The sequence below is a fragment of the Aythya ferina genome (assembly GCF_964211825.1).
Source record: "Aythya ferina genome assembly, chromosome: 4".
NCBI lineage: Eukaryota > Metazoa > Chordata > Aves > Anseriformes > Anatidae > Aythya > Aythya ferina.
This window is the reverse complement of record NC_140300.1, coordinates 27,675,266-27,691,249: the sequence shown is the minus strand read 5'-3', so window position 1 is coordinate 27,691,249 and position 15,984 is coordinate 27,675,266. Positions and strand designations below refer to the sequence as shown.

The following is a 15,984-nucleotide window of genomic DNA, read 5'->3' as shown; positions in this document are numbered from 1 at the left end:
TGCAGTTAGCAAATATTTTAACACATTTCTCAAATCTGCCTGTCTGTAATGGCTGACTATGACTGAAGAATTCAATTCACAATGATGCTTTCATGGACCACCTTTGATACTCCATTGATCACAAGTTCAAGAGTGACAGACAATAATTCTGTTCTAGCCCATACCCCTGCTCCAAGATGAAACCAACAGTATCTGCCCTGTTTCCCAAATTGGTACAAACTATCCTAGTTGTTGACTGATCATTCCAAGTAACAATAGGGTTATGCTTATGCTAACACCATTTCAGAAGACTGGGATCTCTCTCTTATAGGGCAAGACCAGCAGCGTATGGCACCAGCAGGATTTCCCAAATGCCTTGAGAAGCATCTGCAGGCATCGTTTTTTCTTCCTGCATCAGTCATCTGTTGTCAAGGTTGATACCAATAGTATCTGCAGCACTACAATTCCTTGGACAGTTATTACATTGAATTTCTGGATAGAACAGCAACTTGCACATTTAATGAAGTAATCTAGAGTATAAATCTCAGGTTCAGAAATACAGCATTAAGACTCTAGATTTGAGAAACATTTCATACAGAACACATTGAAATTACCATGGACTCCCAGCCTGTAAAATCTGTTAGTTTTCACGTATGTAGAGCTTCGAGGCAATCTGTTTTGTTCAAGCTTGCTTTTAAAATATTTAAATTGATATATTTTTAAAATTAACTGAGGTGTGATAGGAGTTGTAGTGAAAATTTGAATAAAGACTTAAATTAAGATGTCTGCTGCCAAATGATTGACACTGTAACTAGGAACAAAATGCAGCTGCACAGTCTTTCAGCGGCAACAAAAACTGAAGTCATGGTTCTAAAATCTGATGGAACACTGTCATCTGGTGGTAATTTGAAGAGAGCACAAACAGACTAATCTGTTTTTTGTTCCACGGGCTTCTTCCATTTGAAGAGGTTTATTTTAATAATCAATTAATTTACTTCAAATTACCTCAATCTCAACTCAAGGTCTGGATTGTTCACATCATTAAAAAGGAAGTTTGGCACCACAGATTCTGCAAGTTAAGCCAGAAATAAGTTACCACAAATTACAACTCATATTGGAAGCAATGCCTTAATGTTTCGGTTCTGCAGACTATCACAGGCTCCTGCAGCAACTCAGCCAAGATTTCCTACTAGGCACGGAGCAAATTTGTGCAGAAAGTTCAGAGGAAGATGTGGAAGTGATTAGAAATCTAACAAAATGAAAAATTCACATGCTATATGCAGGTTTTATCTTATTTAGCAAATGGCCAAACAGGCATCCATCTGTCTTTGCAATTCAACCAGTAAGCATAGCTTGGAGAATTCATACAAATGTTTTTAACCATGAAGAAAACAGCTCAGCCATTTATGTTTTCTAATGGTATGGAGTTGTTATCATTGGAAATGTTTCTGAATTGTTTGTCAGTGAAACCAGTAAGTTGCAGTTAAGATTTTTAATATTGGCAGAGAGCTTTGTGATGAAGCCTGTGCCTGAATACCTGCTGTTGAGAAAAGCCCTAGGGCTGTACAAAGTCCCAGGCAAGTACAAGCCCAAAACAACAATGTGTTAGCCAAAGCCAGTTTTAGGTCCATGATTTGAACAGAAATGCATATGGACATTTTACTACATTTAGCCACTCATTATTGGAAGAGAACAAAGCATTGTCTGCATGAGAGGAGCCTGTAAGATTCTATATCATCAGTAATAACCGTGCAATGCTCTATAAGCAAGAATGAGAAGAAAAGGTCACACCCAGAGTTCCTTTAGAAATGTAAACCCTAAACCTACTAGTTCATTGCCTTCTACAACTTCTACACTGCTAAAGCTCCTGTATGAAGGATCTGAGCAAGCTGTGGGAGTGAATGGTGCCCTTTATTATGTTTACTGAAGGAATTCCGCAAATGGTTATAAGAAGGCTGGAGGATGTAGGGGGATGCAAGTGCTCCAAATGCATCATAAGCAAGTGCAGCTCTGACACAAATTCAACTTTAATAGGGAAGAAAGAAAAAACATATTGAATTGTTCCTCATCATACTTAGAACAGCATGGAAACAAGGAGAAAAAGAATAAACAGGACCAGACACTCAGCTGCACTGAGCAGGGAGATGGAAGAGGACCAGGTAGCCCCAATCCAGCCAGCTCCATAATGTAAAACTGCTTGAGGATTTACAGGAATGATACACTATTACCTGCAGATTTATTAAAACAGGCTTCAGTTCTTAAGCATTTGCAGTTCTCCCTTGCCACACCAGAATGGACAGGAAAAACAATTGTGGTAGAGCAGAACAAGTGTCAAAGGGTTGGTCTCTAGGTTGTTATTACTGTAGGACAAATGCTGAGGTTCTTGTCTGGCTTCTATTCAAGCAAACTTTTGCTGCCAGAGTTTTGTGGGACAGACAGAAAGAGAACTAGATAAATTAGCCATAAATTTGTATTTTAAATTTCTGGTCTTGACCATATACACAGTCTTGTTTGCTGACAACTAAATCCCCTTTGGAGAATTAAGCAGTTATCATTAATGGTCTGGCACAGCAGGGACATGAGATGAGGGAGAGTTATGCAGTTTATCATATGATACTGCTCTCTGCGGCAGGACGACCACAGTATTCACTAACAAGAACAGCTTTAGAGACTTGTATTTAACTTCCCCTGATAATACTGAAGCTGATAAAGTTTTGAATTATTATTTTTTTTTTTATATAGGGTACAGCACAGTTATTATGCATCACATCTAGCCAATAATTCAAGACTGAATGGAATCTGATACTGGTTATTGTTTGCTCTTTGTTTAAGCACAAGATTCATCCTTTGTCTTCACAGTTCAGCTGTCAAGGCTGCCTATAAACTGAATTCACCAATCCAGAGGAAGCTGTAGCATCCTAACTGCCATATCAGACTCAAAATACAGCTAACAAAGTTAAATGCTGGATGAATTGCTGCCAAAAACAGCAATAATAGCTTCCATTTTAAGCTTGCAGGGAAGTATTCAGAACACCTGAATGCTGGTTATGACAGGATTGACTTCATTTACTTTCAGTTAAAAATCACTGCAGGGGGGAGGTACCTCTGTAGATCAGCAGTAGGAGATGCAATGTCTTTCTCTGAGGGATTCCCTACAGAAAGGAGGGGAGCTTGTTTGGCTCCTGTCCCCCCTCTTCAGCCCTAACAGACAAAGCTGAGTCAGTGCAAATGTTAAGGACCAAAGCCAAACAGATCAAATTCCCTCCATTTCCTAGTTTATTGCTCTAAGCAAGGTTTGAAATAAACAGTATCCTTTTTACTGTTATTTCAGCCTCACTGGCACTGAGTAGTCTGCAGGCTAAAGGAGGGAATTGCACAGAGAGGGGTGAAATAAAGTGCATAGTTGTAATGCACTGGGCCTTCCCTTTCAATGTTATGGTATTATTTGGTTCTGGTTATTGACCTGTAATTTTCCACAGTCTCCTAGGGTTTTCCGCCACTGTTTGAAATAACTGGTTTACAGTAGAAACTGCAAATTCATTAAGGCCAACGGTCATTTATTATTCCTCAGGGAAGGAATATTTTCAACATACAAAGGTACTACTTGTCTCCTGTTCTTGAACTGGATTACCCCCTCAGGACCTGCTCTTCTACCCACACAGGAAAGACAACCAGCCTTCTGGAAGACTGTCTGCCTGGGCATTTATGGGTGAAGCAGCAAGCCAGCTGTACTCAGGTATTACCCAGGTATTAATACTGCACCACCTTCACTGCCCTTCAACAGCTTCAGGTGCCCACTAATAGCACTGTAAAGCAGGGGCAGACAATGCCTGAAACTTGAATTAACAATCCACTGGCAATTAACAATGCCAAAGCAGGCAAGGTTTCTGGTACCTTTGTCTCCCCTACCAGTTTTTCAAGCGTCCCCCTAGCTGGGGCTCAGGATTTATGTACAAGCACTTATAGGAAGGCCTTGAGAAAGTACATAGAGAAGAAGGAATGAAATCTGCATGCCTCATGTTGCCACTGTCTTTTTAATCCTTGACTCTTGAATAAAATGGCCAAAGAGAACAGCTTCCTGCAGATAAGTGAGAAACTGGGAGTAGTGGAGAAATAAATCGAAGAGGAGTAGAAAAAGCAGATTCCTACCCCCACACAGATGGAGAGGAAAGAAAATTTATTTAAACAGCTACCTGTGTTTTAGATAATGATGTGGAAACTACTAAGTTGCATTAGGATCAGGTGAAGGGAATGCAGTATCAGCTGCCATTGGACAATGATGACCATAGCAGCCTGTTTGTGAACAGGGGGCCAGAAACACTCAGGAATGCTCCATAAACAAATCTCATCCCACTGACAGCATCAGTAGCTGTAAACAAGGTCATGTTGACAGGTCCTGCTACTTCTCCAAACTGCTCAAAGTTGCTACCCAAGCAATAGTTGTTTCTGAAGGCAAACTAGTCAGTGGTAGAGCAGCTTTTGAGGGAAGATACGCAGGAGATGGATGAAAACATAAGGGAACCTACCCTTCCTGGAACAAGAGTAATAGGCTGGTAAAAGTCAGGAATTTGTTCACAGCCATACCCAGACACAGATGATACGGAAAGCATGTATGTGAATTGGCTGGAGATTGTGTTTTGTTTCAACAAACTTGGGATACACAGAAGACCAGATGAAGAATACTTCATAAATGAGACACAGGAAGTTGTTCAACAATGTTTTCTTGCCTCTGGCAAGGAAAGGCAGTGAATGAGACTTTATATAGCCATAATACTGATGTTAGTACAATCAAGAAACAAGAGGTGTTCATAAAACTTGGGAAAGCATCTACTATACATTTGATGACAGCCTAAAAGTCTTGCAAATGCCAAGCTAACAACAGAGATCTGGTGGACATACTAAATTACAAAGACTACTTTAGCTTATGTTACCACCAAGAATGAGAAAAAATATACAGAGTAAAAATTCAATTCAGCACAGACCGCACAGAAATTAACACTTTCAGCTGAAACACGTGAATTCAACTTAATGACATTGAACTGAGATCAAACCAAGACACCAAACAGATACGAAAAAATAAATAGAAATACACCCACTCTTGAAAGCTGGTGAAGCCTTGCTGTACCAAGTTGTTTTTTAAGACAACAAAGCCAGGTAAATTAAGAAGTGAGTTGCAAACAGGACTTCAGTTGCTTTTATAGATTTTATTTCTCAACATTTTGCTACGCGACCATTTTGTGTAGACATTGTTTGCAGTCTCCACATATCTTAATAATACATTCATTGCCAGAATCACACTGCTTTATGATGGTTTTTTATTTGTATTTTCTGAAGTAAGGGCAACTAAATGCATGCTGCATCTACAGAGTTCACAATATTAAACACTAGTTAAACATCCATGAAAGTACCAGTATCTGTTCTTATCAGGACAGTAAACATTGCAGTCTGAACAGCCAGACCTAAGTCTTGGCCCTCTTTTCTTCCAGAAAACCTTGCCACAGGTTAGTTGAATAAAACAGTCATATCAGATGTGAAAACCATGTTAAGCCACGTTAATAAATTCAACAATAAACTGAGATCTCTTCCTCTCTTCTTGACTGTATTAAAAGTCATGACAAATGACAAAATTGCCGTTATTGAAGCTAATTTAACAGCAGTTTTTGCCTTTAAAAAATGACTTTTTGCTTCTCCGAGTTAACATTTTTTTATTGCGCATTTAAACCATTTAGGCTGTAGGATTTTCTTTGAGCACATTGAGCTTTTCACATCAGAGGAGGAAAATATGGTTGGTTCTGCCAAAACTATATCTTAGCTGCTTCCAAGAGGTGTGTGTATATACATGTATACACACACATGTATATGTAGTCTGCAGTGTGTATATGTACATGTATATTTATATATATATTATCTGAAAGAAGATTCTCCCAGCTGTTGAACTGAAAGAGTTCAACAATAAATATTGAAAGAGTTCAATATTTATTCTTTGGGAGGGGCTAGCTAGGTTGTCAGGTTATCTGTCAGCTGAGGTAGCAACCTGCCACCAATATAAGCACAGGTGTATACCATGTCAGAAGGCCTTAGGTCCGTCATTCAAAGATGTGGCAAAATAGCCAAATGAAACTGACACAGAAGCATTGCCCTCATCCATCAGTCTCTCCTCACAGGAGAAGGGCTCTTGCTCAGTCAGCTTGGTGGCTTACCCCAGATTTGTTCCTGCTTATTGAAGTCTTTCTTGTGTTGCTTGGAGAGGTAGAATGTAAAGCAAAACTAGATGAAATATCCAGATTTGACTGAACAGGTGTGATCAGGCTATGCTGCTGTTAACGCAGCCCAGGATGCTGTTGTACTTCTTTGCTGCAATAAACACTACAGCTCATACCCTGCTTGCTCTCCAGGCAGCCGGTACCTGGCTCATATAGTTACAAGGGTTTCTTCTTTCTGAAGGCTATTTATTGTTTTGGTCTTTCTTGATATTCATAGGGCTCAACTTTCACCTGGCTTGAAAAAAATAAAATCGTTATCCAGCTAGAACACTCAGTAGCAGTGCTTGTATAAGAGTAAGTTTTATGAGTCTTCCTGCTGAAAAATAAACCTAATTTATACAAGAATTCCAGAAACTCTGGACAGAAACAGTGCTGGAAATTCCCCTACTTCAGACAGGCATACAGTTCATTTTAGAGCTGCTTTTGTAGGGAGTGCTTCTACAACTTTAGCAGAAGCATATTCCAAAGCTGTTCAAATACTCATTGCACTCAGAAGTGATAAGCAGGAGTCCAGTATCTCTTAGTTATGTACCCCAAGAGACCACACATTCAGAGAGGACATGGATTTCTTGTTGCTTTCATTCTCTATTAACTATAGCATCCTGTATCCAGTCATGAGTACCTCTTGCCTGAGAGCACTACCAGCTGGCCTGGAGTGCTTCAGCTGCACGTAGTTACTCCATAGCCATCTAAGCCATGGAGGAGCCAGGACAATCAATCCCCTACACACTAATTACCATGCAAAACCACTTGATTTTGATTTAGTCAGTAATAGGTTCCTCCAGGGAAAGAAATATTAAATTTTCTCTATAGCATTAAATGGGGTGCTAAAGTACTATATTTGTCATCTCCCATGTGGGAAGAGCTTTATGACTCGATTTAGGTATTGCCCCTCAGTGCTGGTGTACAGCTACCTAACTCACAACTGAAAGGCTTCTCCCCACCATCCTTTACTTTGGGACAACAGCTAATGTCTAAGAGAACTATACAAAGCTAAATCATTTTTTTTTAGTCTGATTTAGCCTGCTGTTCCTGGAGTGCCTCGTATTTCAGGTGTGGGGGTCTACTGTGAAAGTATGGCTCAGCTGGAGGAGGCCCCAGCAGGAATTCTGCTTCTGCATCATAATGGCAGTGGGGAGCCTGCTGGAAAATTGTCAGCTCACTCCAGGGGACATTTCCTCACACAGCAAGGAAGCGCACGGTCCTTGACTGATGGTGTGATTGCACAGAAAAGAATGTTGGTGTCTCCCCATGCAGGGCAACCACATGTTAAAACTTAACAAGCTGCATCTGAGAGCAGATAAGTTTATGGGTTGGCTAGATATGAAGACAGCTGTAATCATCAATATAAACATGCTTTCAAAACAACCAAGTAATTAATGATTAAGTGGTGTTGAATAAGTAATTCACAATGCACTGGATAGAAGACGGAGGCAGGGGTATCCCAATGCACAGCAGGTCCTTTGTCACATCTGATCTCTAGATACTGATCCAGGAGAGATTCGTGCTCACTATATTTAGATCTCAGACACACGATGCTTAAGCTGCCAACATCCCATGATTAGGGTCAGGAACTTCCAGAAATCATTCTTAAGTACAAAGGATATACACATTTAATCAGTTCCTTGACAGGTTTCATAACATTGCATGACTGATCTGTGTGGCTCATCAGTTTCATTCCTACAATTCACAGCAATTAACAAGTTAATAACTTTTTTTGTTGTTGTTTTTATTTCTTACCACATTCTGCTTTGAGTACTTTGCTTTGATTCTTATGACTAAGCAAACGAATACTATGATTCTGCTTTGCCCCCAGGAAAGTGAACTGCAGCTCCATAATTCTAGCTTTTGATGAGATTTGTACAAGATGTTTGGAGGAGTCTCAGAGGAAACTATCATAATTAGCATTTTTTATTAGTCACATTGCAACCAGCTCTTCTAAATACTCATTTCAAAATGAAAGTGGCCTTCTCCTCCAGGAGCCCTTAGCAGACATCACACCATGTCCTAGCCATGAGGAAGGCAGGAATGGAAAGGGTCTGAGTGGCACATCCCCCTTTTCCAAGGGAGGGAAACACAAGCAGACAGCTTGAGAAGAACCAGTCCTTAGGGAAATAGATCTCACAGATGCTTGCAACTTAAGAAATATTAAGTTATCTTTTACAAAACCAAGCATAATCCCAGAATCTAGTGTGGGAAAATGCAACAAAATCCATACTGTCAGAAGATCACCTATTTAATCAATTCAGTACTATTAAGCAGTAATACATGTATAGTACTGCTTAGTTGAGAATGCTGTTACATATGAAATTTGCAGGGGATGCTTATTAATGCCTTTTATTGCAGAACCTCCATGCTGTTTGACATCCCGTCTGAATGTCATTGGTTGTACAGAGACTGCCTTAATGCCCTGGAAGATTATGGTGATTCCTTCTTTGCCATTGTCTGGCAAAGATTAAGATTAAAGACACTACATAAGATTAAGTTTTGCTTGCCTGCAAAGTCCCCATGAGATATTTCCTGTCCTCTCAAACCATGACCGACTCTCTGGAAGCAGAAACAGCATAACAGCTATAAGTCAGTAATTAGCTATGTCCAGGGATGAGGATATTCAATGTCCATTGAATAATATGGACTTTTGGCATTGTCACCTCAGGTCTCAAGAATACTATGGTTTTCAATACATTAGAACATCTTTACTCTGCAGAAAGTACAAGTAGTCATGGCTATCATTTTACAAATAAGAAAAAGGCACAAAAGTGAAGATGTTTTATACAAACAAGGAAAAGGATGCAAGACTGAGGAGACCACCTTCAAACCTCTGCTTTTGTCAGTTCTTGAAAACAGTCAAAAGCACAATGCCATGTTGCACTTTCATACGGAAAGTGACAGCATTTCCAGCCTGGTTTACATGCAGCTTGTGCAGAAGTCAAGTTTCTGCAGATCTCCCTAAACAGGGCCATGTTTCAGTGCACATTGCTAGAATAACTTACATTTCTTATTCCCCAAACTCTTTGCTTACTTTTTCTTCTTATTTCCTTTAATATCAAATCAAAATGCAGATCTGTTATTGACTGTTCCATGTTTTAAGAGTTAACATTTCTCCCTGTCCTTTCAAAAAGAGGCAATATTCAGAAAATACACCGTGCATGAGTCCCAAAAGTCAATCCTCTCAAGGCTTTCAAAAGTTAATGCAAATGTAGAGAACATTATGTGAGTTTTTCCTATGTACACATGGGAATAGTAGCAACAAAACATTATGGTATCCCAATAGACAATAATTTAAGCATTTTCAGCTTGGCAACTTATTACAGTTTGCTTGGACAACTCTGCCCTAACCACCTCACCCAAAGTATTTGATTCTTGTCATGCTGATGATATGAACTCTGATCTCAGTTCTGCTGGTCACTCTGCACCATCACTACATTACAGCTGCAACAAGAAGCAACAAGCACATCTGCTTTTCAGGACTAAATGGTGTCCAGATGTGGTTAGAGGAGCTTGTGGAGCAGTTGCTAATCAAGCTTCACTTGCAGAGGTTTCATTTCTCTAAAATTTGTGCAGACTTTATCTACTAGAGTTACAAATCAAAACTCAAAAAACATAGGCTTGTGAGAAATTCTGAACACAGTTTAAGAAGGATGCTAACTGCTCTTAAATAAGATATGTGATCTTGCCTGGTAACATCCAGAAGTCTCTGCTGCCAATTGCATGCAGCTCTAAGAGAAACACATCCTAAAGATCATGATGATCAGAACAACGCATTACTATTGTGATAGTTTGGAGGATAAACTCATAATACACTGCTCTTAAAAAGGAGCAAGGAGATGGGTAAAATACAGTACAGTGTTTTGAAGCCAGCTTCAAAAGTGGATGACAGCTGGCCAACTACAATTCAGTTTGTGGCTTGTTCAGCAGGTGTAAATCATTTTTCCTCACCTTTTATAGCTTCCAAGAAGCTGCAGCTGCTTTCTGAAGCCTTCAAATTGATTCAGTCCATGAGAATTGAAGCCATTCAAATTTGAGGTGTGTAGACTTGAGGCTTTGATTTCATCTGGCTCAGATCAGCTGTAGTAGTACAGGTTTAATTAGCATGCAAGTTCCTAAGGGAAATAAGGCACTTTATAGTTCTTATTTCATTGGAAACTGCTTGCCAGATGCTATGGAAATCTATATGATCCATGCCAAAAATAGGAAAGAAAATAGAAGAATAATAGTTACTACAATAGAAGATTGGGATCCTGGAATTACCTCTTCTGTGATTTCAAATAAATTAGATATGCACATTCAGTTTTGTAAAAACAACTAAAACAGTTACTTTTCACTGATCAGAGGTTTTCTTTAAGGGCCATTTTACAAAGGGCCTGTATGTCCCTTATCATACAACCAAGAACAGAGCCAAACAGCTGTGTACAGCTCACATGAGCTTTCAGGACACTCTCCTGAGGATGAAAGGTCCTGTATCAGATTCTCTAAGCTGGCTCTGTATTTCCAGCCTAACTTGTCAGACACTGAACATAGCACAGAGGTACCCTTAGGTCCTACAAGGAAGTCAGACCATCCTGTCCATGATCTCAGGGTTCACAGATGCTAAGTGAGTAGAGTATTACTATTTGCCTTGTTTGAGAGCATAGCCATGGAAGTCTCATCCCTCCACAGAAAGACATCTACACAATAACCTAGCACTAATAGCTAGAGGACAAATCTGTCCCAGGACATCTACATGCATAATTTCTTACCCTGTTTGGATGTCTATAAGGGCACAATGAGGCTGGTCCTGAAATAACTCCTCTCCTGGCCTTGACATACTTTATTGCCCAAAACTAAACAAAAAAATTAGTAAGGACAAGCGAAACAACTTGCAATTCTATTACCTAGAAAGTATCTCTATGGACTGAAAAAAGTAATTTGGAAAAAAATCATGGCTGAGACATTATCTTCCTCTTATTACAGAGAAACTCTCCAGAGCATTTAATGTGAATGTGTTCATTTGGTTCAGAACATTGAAGTATGTTGGCCAAAATACATACTATAGGAAAGCAGGATGTTATAGCCTATGCTGAAGTTGTCCTTGGTATGATTTTTTTCCTCTGTTTCTAAGCCAAAAAGTTATGCACACAAGTTTTTAAACAGGTTAAGAGGAAACAGTATAGTCCACACATACAAAACACCTGTGTTGAGCTACATGCTCTCAGTGCCAAGAGAAATTGCTGATCATTAAAGTATTATGTATTCCCCCTGCCTGGGGAAGTTCATAGTACTAACAGCCGTAGGGATATAATGGACTGCTACCCTGAAGGAAAGCTTCTGTATCAATATGCCTCATGAATGAGAGGCTAAAAGCTCTCAGGCTAAAGTGAGCTAGGAAAGACATCTCACCAAGACACATTTGTCAACTTTCCTTAGGCAACTCCAAAAGGCTTTTAGCATACAGACAAATTTAATTCATATTAATCATGGTTGCCACCCAAATCTGATCCAAACTCCTACATTCCAGTTCACCTCTGGTTAATTGGGAAAGATACACTTGGATTATTTCAGCAGAGTTCACTTGTGTAAGGTCCTGGACTGCAGTGCTGTGAGTTCATCTTCCCCTCCGTTTCCAGAGCTCAGCCTCCAACCACAACAGCTAATGACAGCAGAGGGGAGGTGTTGCTCTCTAGCACCAGAAGATATCCATCTGGTGACAGTGGGTTCCTCCAAGCAGGGATCTGTGTAGGCACTAACAACACTTCCTGCAGTTTCTAGTACTACTTGACTTGCTCACATATCCTTTAAACCTGTTCTTATCCTAGGCTGTGGGAGTTTGACAGAACAGAGAACTTCTCCCCTCCACCTCACGTATTAGTTATGAAATGGGTACCAGCTGCACAGAAGTCCCAGAATAGGAAAGCACTAAAACAAAAAAAAGTCAACCAAACAGCCAGGGCAGTGATTCTCCAGGCGTGGGTAGCTCCACATTTGTCAGGGTATCAGGCAGCTAAAGCCTACAACATGAATCTGTTGCCTGTCTGCATCTGCAACCACTAACACCATGTGACAATTATTTGAACACATCTCAAAACCTACTTCCAAGTACTTAGGACCCTTCCTGTGTTCTCCAGTGACTGCAGGATGAGCAAAGGAGATGCTGCGTCATGCAGCAATTTCCGTAGTTGATATTCCTGGCAGCTTCCCTCCCAGTCAAGAAGAAATTTGCTGCAGGGCCTATTCCTAACTTAACTTAAACAGAGGATGCCTACCCAAAACTTCTCAAGGCACAGCACTCACTTTCCATGCCCTGGGACTTTCCAGAGCAGCCAGGGATAGACTGGAGCATAGCTGATCAGAGGGAAAGGAATTTGAAGATGTGACACTCCCATGCTACAAGGCAAATGTGGGAGACAGACACTGACAGCCTGGATGGGCTAGTAGTCTGAAACCAGGCTACTCTTCCTGTGTACTGGAAGAACAGAATAAGAGACAGACCACACTTCTGTATTTCTTCAGTACTTCATATGTTTTTCCTCTTCAGATAAGAGCATCAGCCTGGATGATCAGCCAGTCAGGAAGACTGGGGCAATAGGCCCTCCACCACAGCACAGCTGGGTAGCACAAGCTGTTGAGCCTTGCACCAAAAACAGCTAAAGAAAGTTCTGATGTTTGGGTCACCTTTGCTTAGTTCAACAGCACACCAGAAGCTTGCAGGCACCTAGGGAGAGCTTCCAGACTGAAAAGATGCAAGTCAGCTTCAAATGCCCATTAGACCCTATAACTACCTCACTCACAGCCTACTTTGGTCTAAGCTGCATGAGCCCATTCTAATCCATGTAACCAAAAAAACAACACCATCCTCATGCCTTGTTACCTGTCAACCAAACAGTTCAAATAACCACACACAGAACTGCTGCTAGCAACTGCATTTTGTTAGCAGTTTGGGTGCTTTGCTTTTTTCTTTGCTGTGTTTGTTCGTTGAGCCCCATGCTCAGGCAGCGCCAAGGGCTCATCTCCCAGCTGGTAGAAGGGACAGGAACTGCAATGGCTTGAGAGGAGGGTTGAACACACAGGTTGACAATGGGCTGGGTTCTTCATCTGTATGAGAATAGGCAGCTTTTCTGGAGAATGTAGTTATCCAGAATATGATGTAGAAACTCAAGCCTTTGATACTAGCGTGGGAGGTGCAAGATGCATTCAAATGCAGTCTGAAACAATTGCTCCCATCAAGATTCCCATAGATTGGGAATTTAACATGGACAAATTCAGATCCTGGTCAGCAATTGAGGCAGAAACAGTTCACAGTTCTGTATGAAAAACTAATTTACATAGTTTTACTTAAAAAGAGAAAGTCTCATCAACAGGACTATTTCCTTCTTCCTCCAGTACCAACTCTAGCAGCCTGTAATATCTAACATCTGTAAAACATCAGAGATGCTGAGCACCCTCAGAGACTGCTCCTGTGATCCAACTGTTCTCAACATCCTGCTGCAGATCTCAATGTCCTCAGCCATTCCTGTGTGGGATTTTGACCCTAGAAGGCCACAGCACACAAACTTGAAGTGAAGAACATTTCTTCTCTTCAGGAACGAAGGACCTTGATTTGCAACAACTGTTTCTTATATTAAAGATTCACTTCTTTCATCCAAGACTGAAAAGAACAGAAGTTACCATACTCTTAATTTTAAGGTCACTTATAGAAATATTAGTAAGATTTCAACAGAAACAGTATACAAAAATAAAAATAAGATGGTGCAAGAAACTGAGATGAAAGTAGCTCAAAGATGAAACAGGAAGCAAATAAGTCCCAGAACCTGACAACAAAAATCTCAGATTTTAAAAGATTTAAAAAAAATCAGTCTCCATCTAGACTGTTGCCCTGAGAATGCTGCCACAGCTTAGCAAGGGGTCTCATTGCCACTGTTAGCTGGACGTAACAAAAGTGTATGCAGTCCTCCAGTCACAAATCAGCAACTTCTGACTGTCTGCTGCACAGGTGTTACTGAAAGCTCACATGCCTGATGCACTCATGCCCACCAGCAGATGTTCTTGTTTTGTGTTACTGTTCTTGGCTTTGTGATCAGTTAGAGTTCCTGGAAGCAAGCAAGCAACCCTCTGTACTACAGAGTATTTCAGGGTTTCTCTTTGCCCCCAAACATAGCTGCTCTCCTTTTGGTCTCACATTTCAACAGCGTGCTCAGCTGCCAGCATGAGAACTTCTGAAAGCCAAGACAAGCACGGCACTTGGATAGACAGTGTTTTGGTTTAGCCCTATGCTGAGTCTACAAAGCAAAACAGTTTTCCAAAACTTTGTTAACAATTACAGTGATTCCTAAAGACCACTAGATCACTCAGACTTTTTATTTTCCCTCCAATACGTTGTTTCAGTTTCAGCACAAAGGAGAAAACCAGTATCAGCTTTTTGTTATCACTGCTCTGGACAGCTCACAGTGACAGAATATCTTTACCTCCTTATTGCTGCCACTGCTGTAAGTTCTGGAAAGACAAAGAGGCCAGAGCTATGCAGCACAACATCACTAACACTTCTTTACGCTTTAAGGAACGCCAACACCCTTAGTGGTGCCTTTTTTTAGGCATTTCTCCAAGGAATTCCCTTTGCGCAGGAGAATCACATCACACAGAACTTCTCACATACTTACATCCACACCCAGATCTGGGACTGGTCTCCCTACAGCAGGGTACCATCAAGTCATCTCCCTGAGCACTCAGCTGCTTTCCAACTCTAGCCTCCACCTCAGACTCATTGTTCCTATTCTCTCTTCAAAAGGTGTTTAAGCAGCATACTCATTCCTGACAAGGCAGCCCTATTCTCATGTTATAAACACTCACCTGCACACTCCATCTCATAGCTCCTCAACCCAGAACACCATCTTCTAAAAAAAAATAAAATTAAAAAATAAACAAACATACAACCTCATCCTTCCAAATTACTCTCTCTTTGTAGCCCTAGCTGGCAGCTGGCAGCTGCCTTTTATAGCCCCCATCATTGTTAATTAAATCCCTCTGGTACATGACTGTGGGCTGAGTGATTTCCAATGAGGTTCAGCTGCTTTCTGGATGAAGCTCCCCCCTGTCCTTTCAATGCTGCTCAGCGTTAGAGAAATGCAAGTGAAAGGGGCTAGTTGATGATAGGCAGCATTTGGAGGTGGGGTGTCTCCTGCAGTCATGTGTTCTCTCAAGTATTGAAAACTGGCTGTAGGGACTTTGCCCCAGAATGGCTACAACTACCACTCACGATTACATTCCTTTTCCACCATTTCAGAATAAATAAATAAATATCATCAACAAGAAAACAATTCCTAAGATGCAAGTGCGAATACACCTGCAGAGGAATGACAGTTCACAAGATCGCCTCAGTGATGACAGGTTTATAACAGACATCTGTGGTGGCTCATTGCTGTAGGCAAATGACTGCTGTAGTAACCACAGCACACCTTGGAAAATGGTCCATGTCTTGAATGCCAAATAGGAAAAATCCCTGTTCTGCTACTGCCATTAATTTCAACAGCAAACCAAGAGTTTGGCTGAGTGCTGTAAGGACAGTCTTGTAGCAGGAGGAATGATATTTCTATTTTCTCAGAAATTCCAGAAATCTTTTAAGTCTTCCTTCTGAACCAGAATGAAGGCTCAGAATATGGTCATTTCCTGCAGAAAGCAGGTGTCATTTCAGAAAGTACAAGAAAGTTCATGCTGGCTTTTCGGAAATCAAACTGAGCAAGCAGTCACCTCGAGCCCCTGAGGCTTTCAC

The 15,984-nt window shown here is 40.7% G+C and overlaps 1 protein-coding gene across 9 annotated transcripts in view; it reads right to left on the bottom strand.

Annotated features, from left to right (window-relative positions):
• Positions 1-15,168, bottom strand: part of LOC311435577 (uncharacterized protein) — an 81,097-nt gene extending 65,929 nt beyond the window's left edge. For 6 of the 9 annotated variants that reach the window (XM_084516740.1, XM_084516736.1, XM_084516739.1 and 3 more), the window contains exon 1: positions 15,066-15,164. Coding sequence is in view for 1 of the 9 variants with exons in the window: in XM_084516735.1 (XP_084372861.1) it covers positions 15,150-15,154 (5 nt within the window). In the remaining 8 variants the exon portion in view is untranslated. Of the gene's footprint in view, positions 1-4,716; positions 6,478-10,181; positions 10,311-15,065 lie in introns of those variants that run through there. The other 3 variants (XR_014692218.1, XR_014692217.1, XM_084516735.1) reach the window with 3 other exon arrangements.
• Positions 15,169-15,984: the final 816 nt, after the last annotated feature.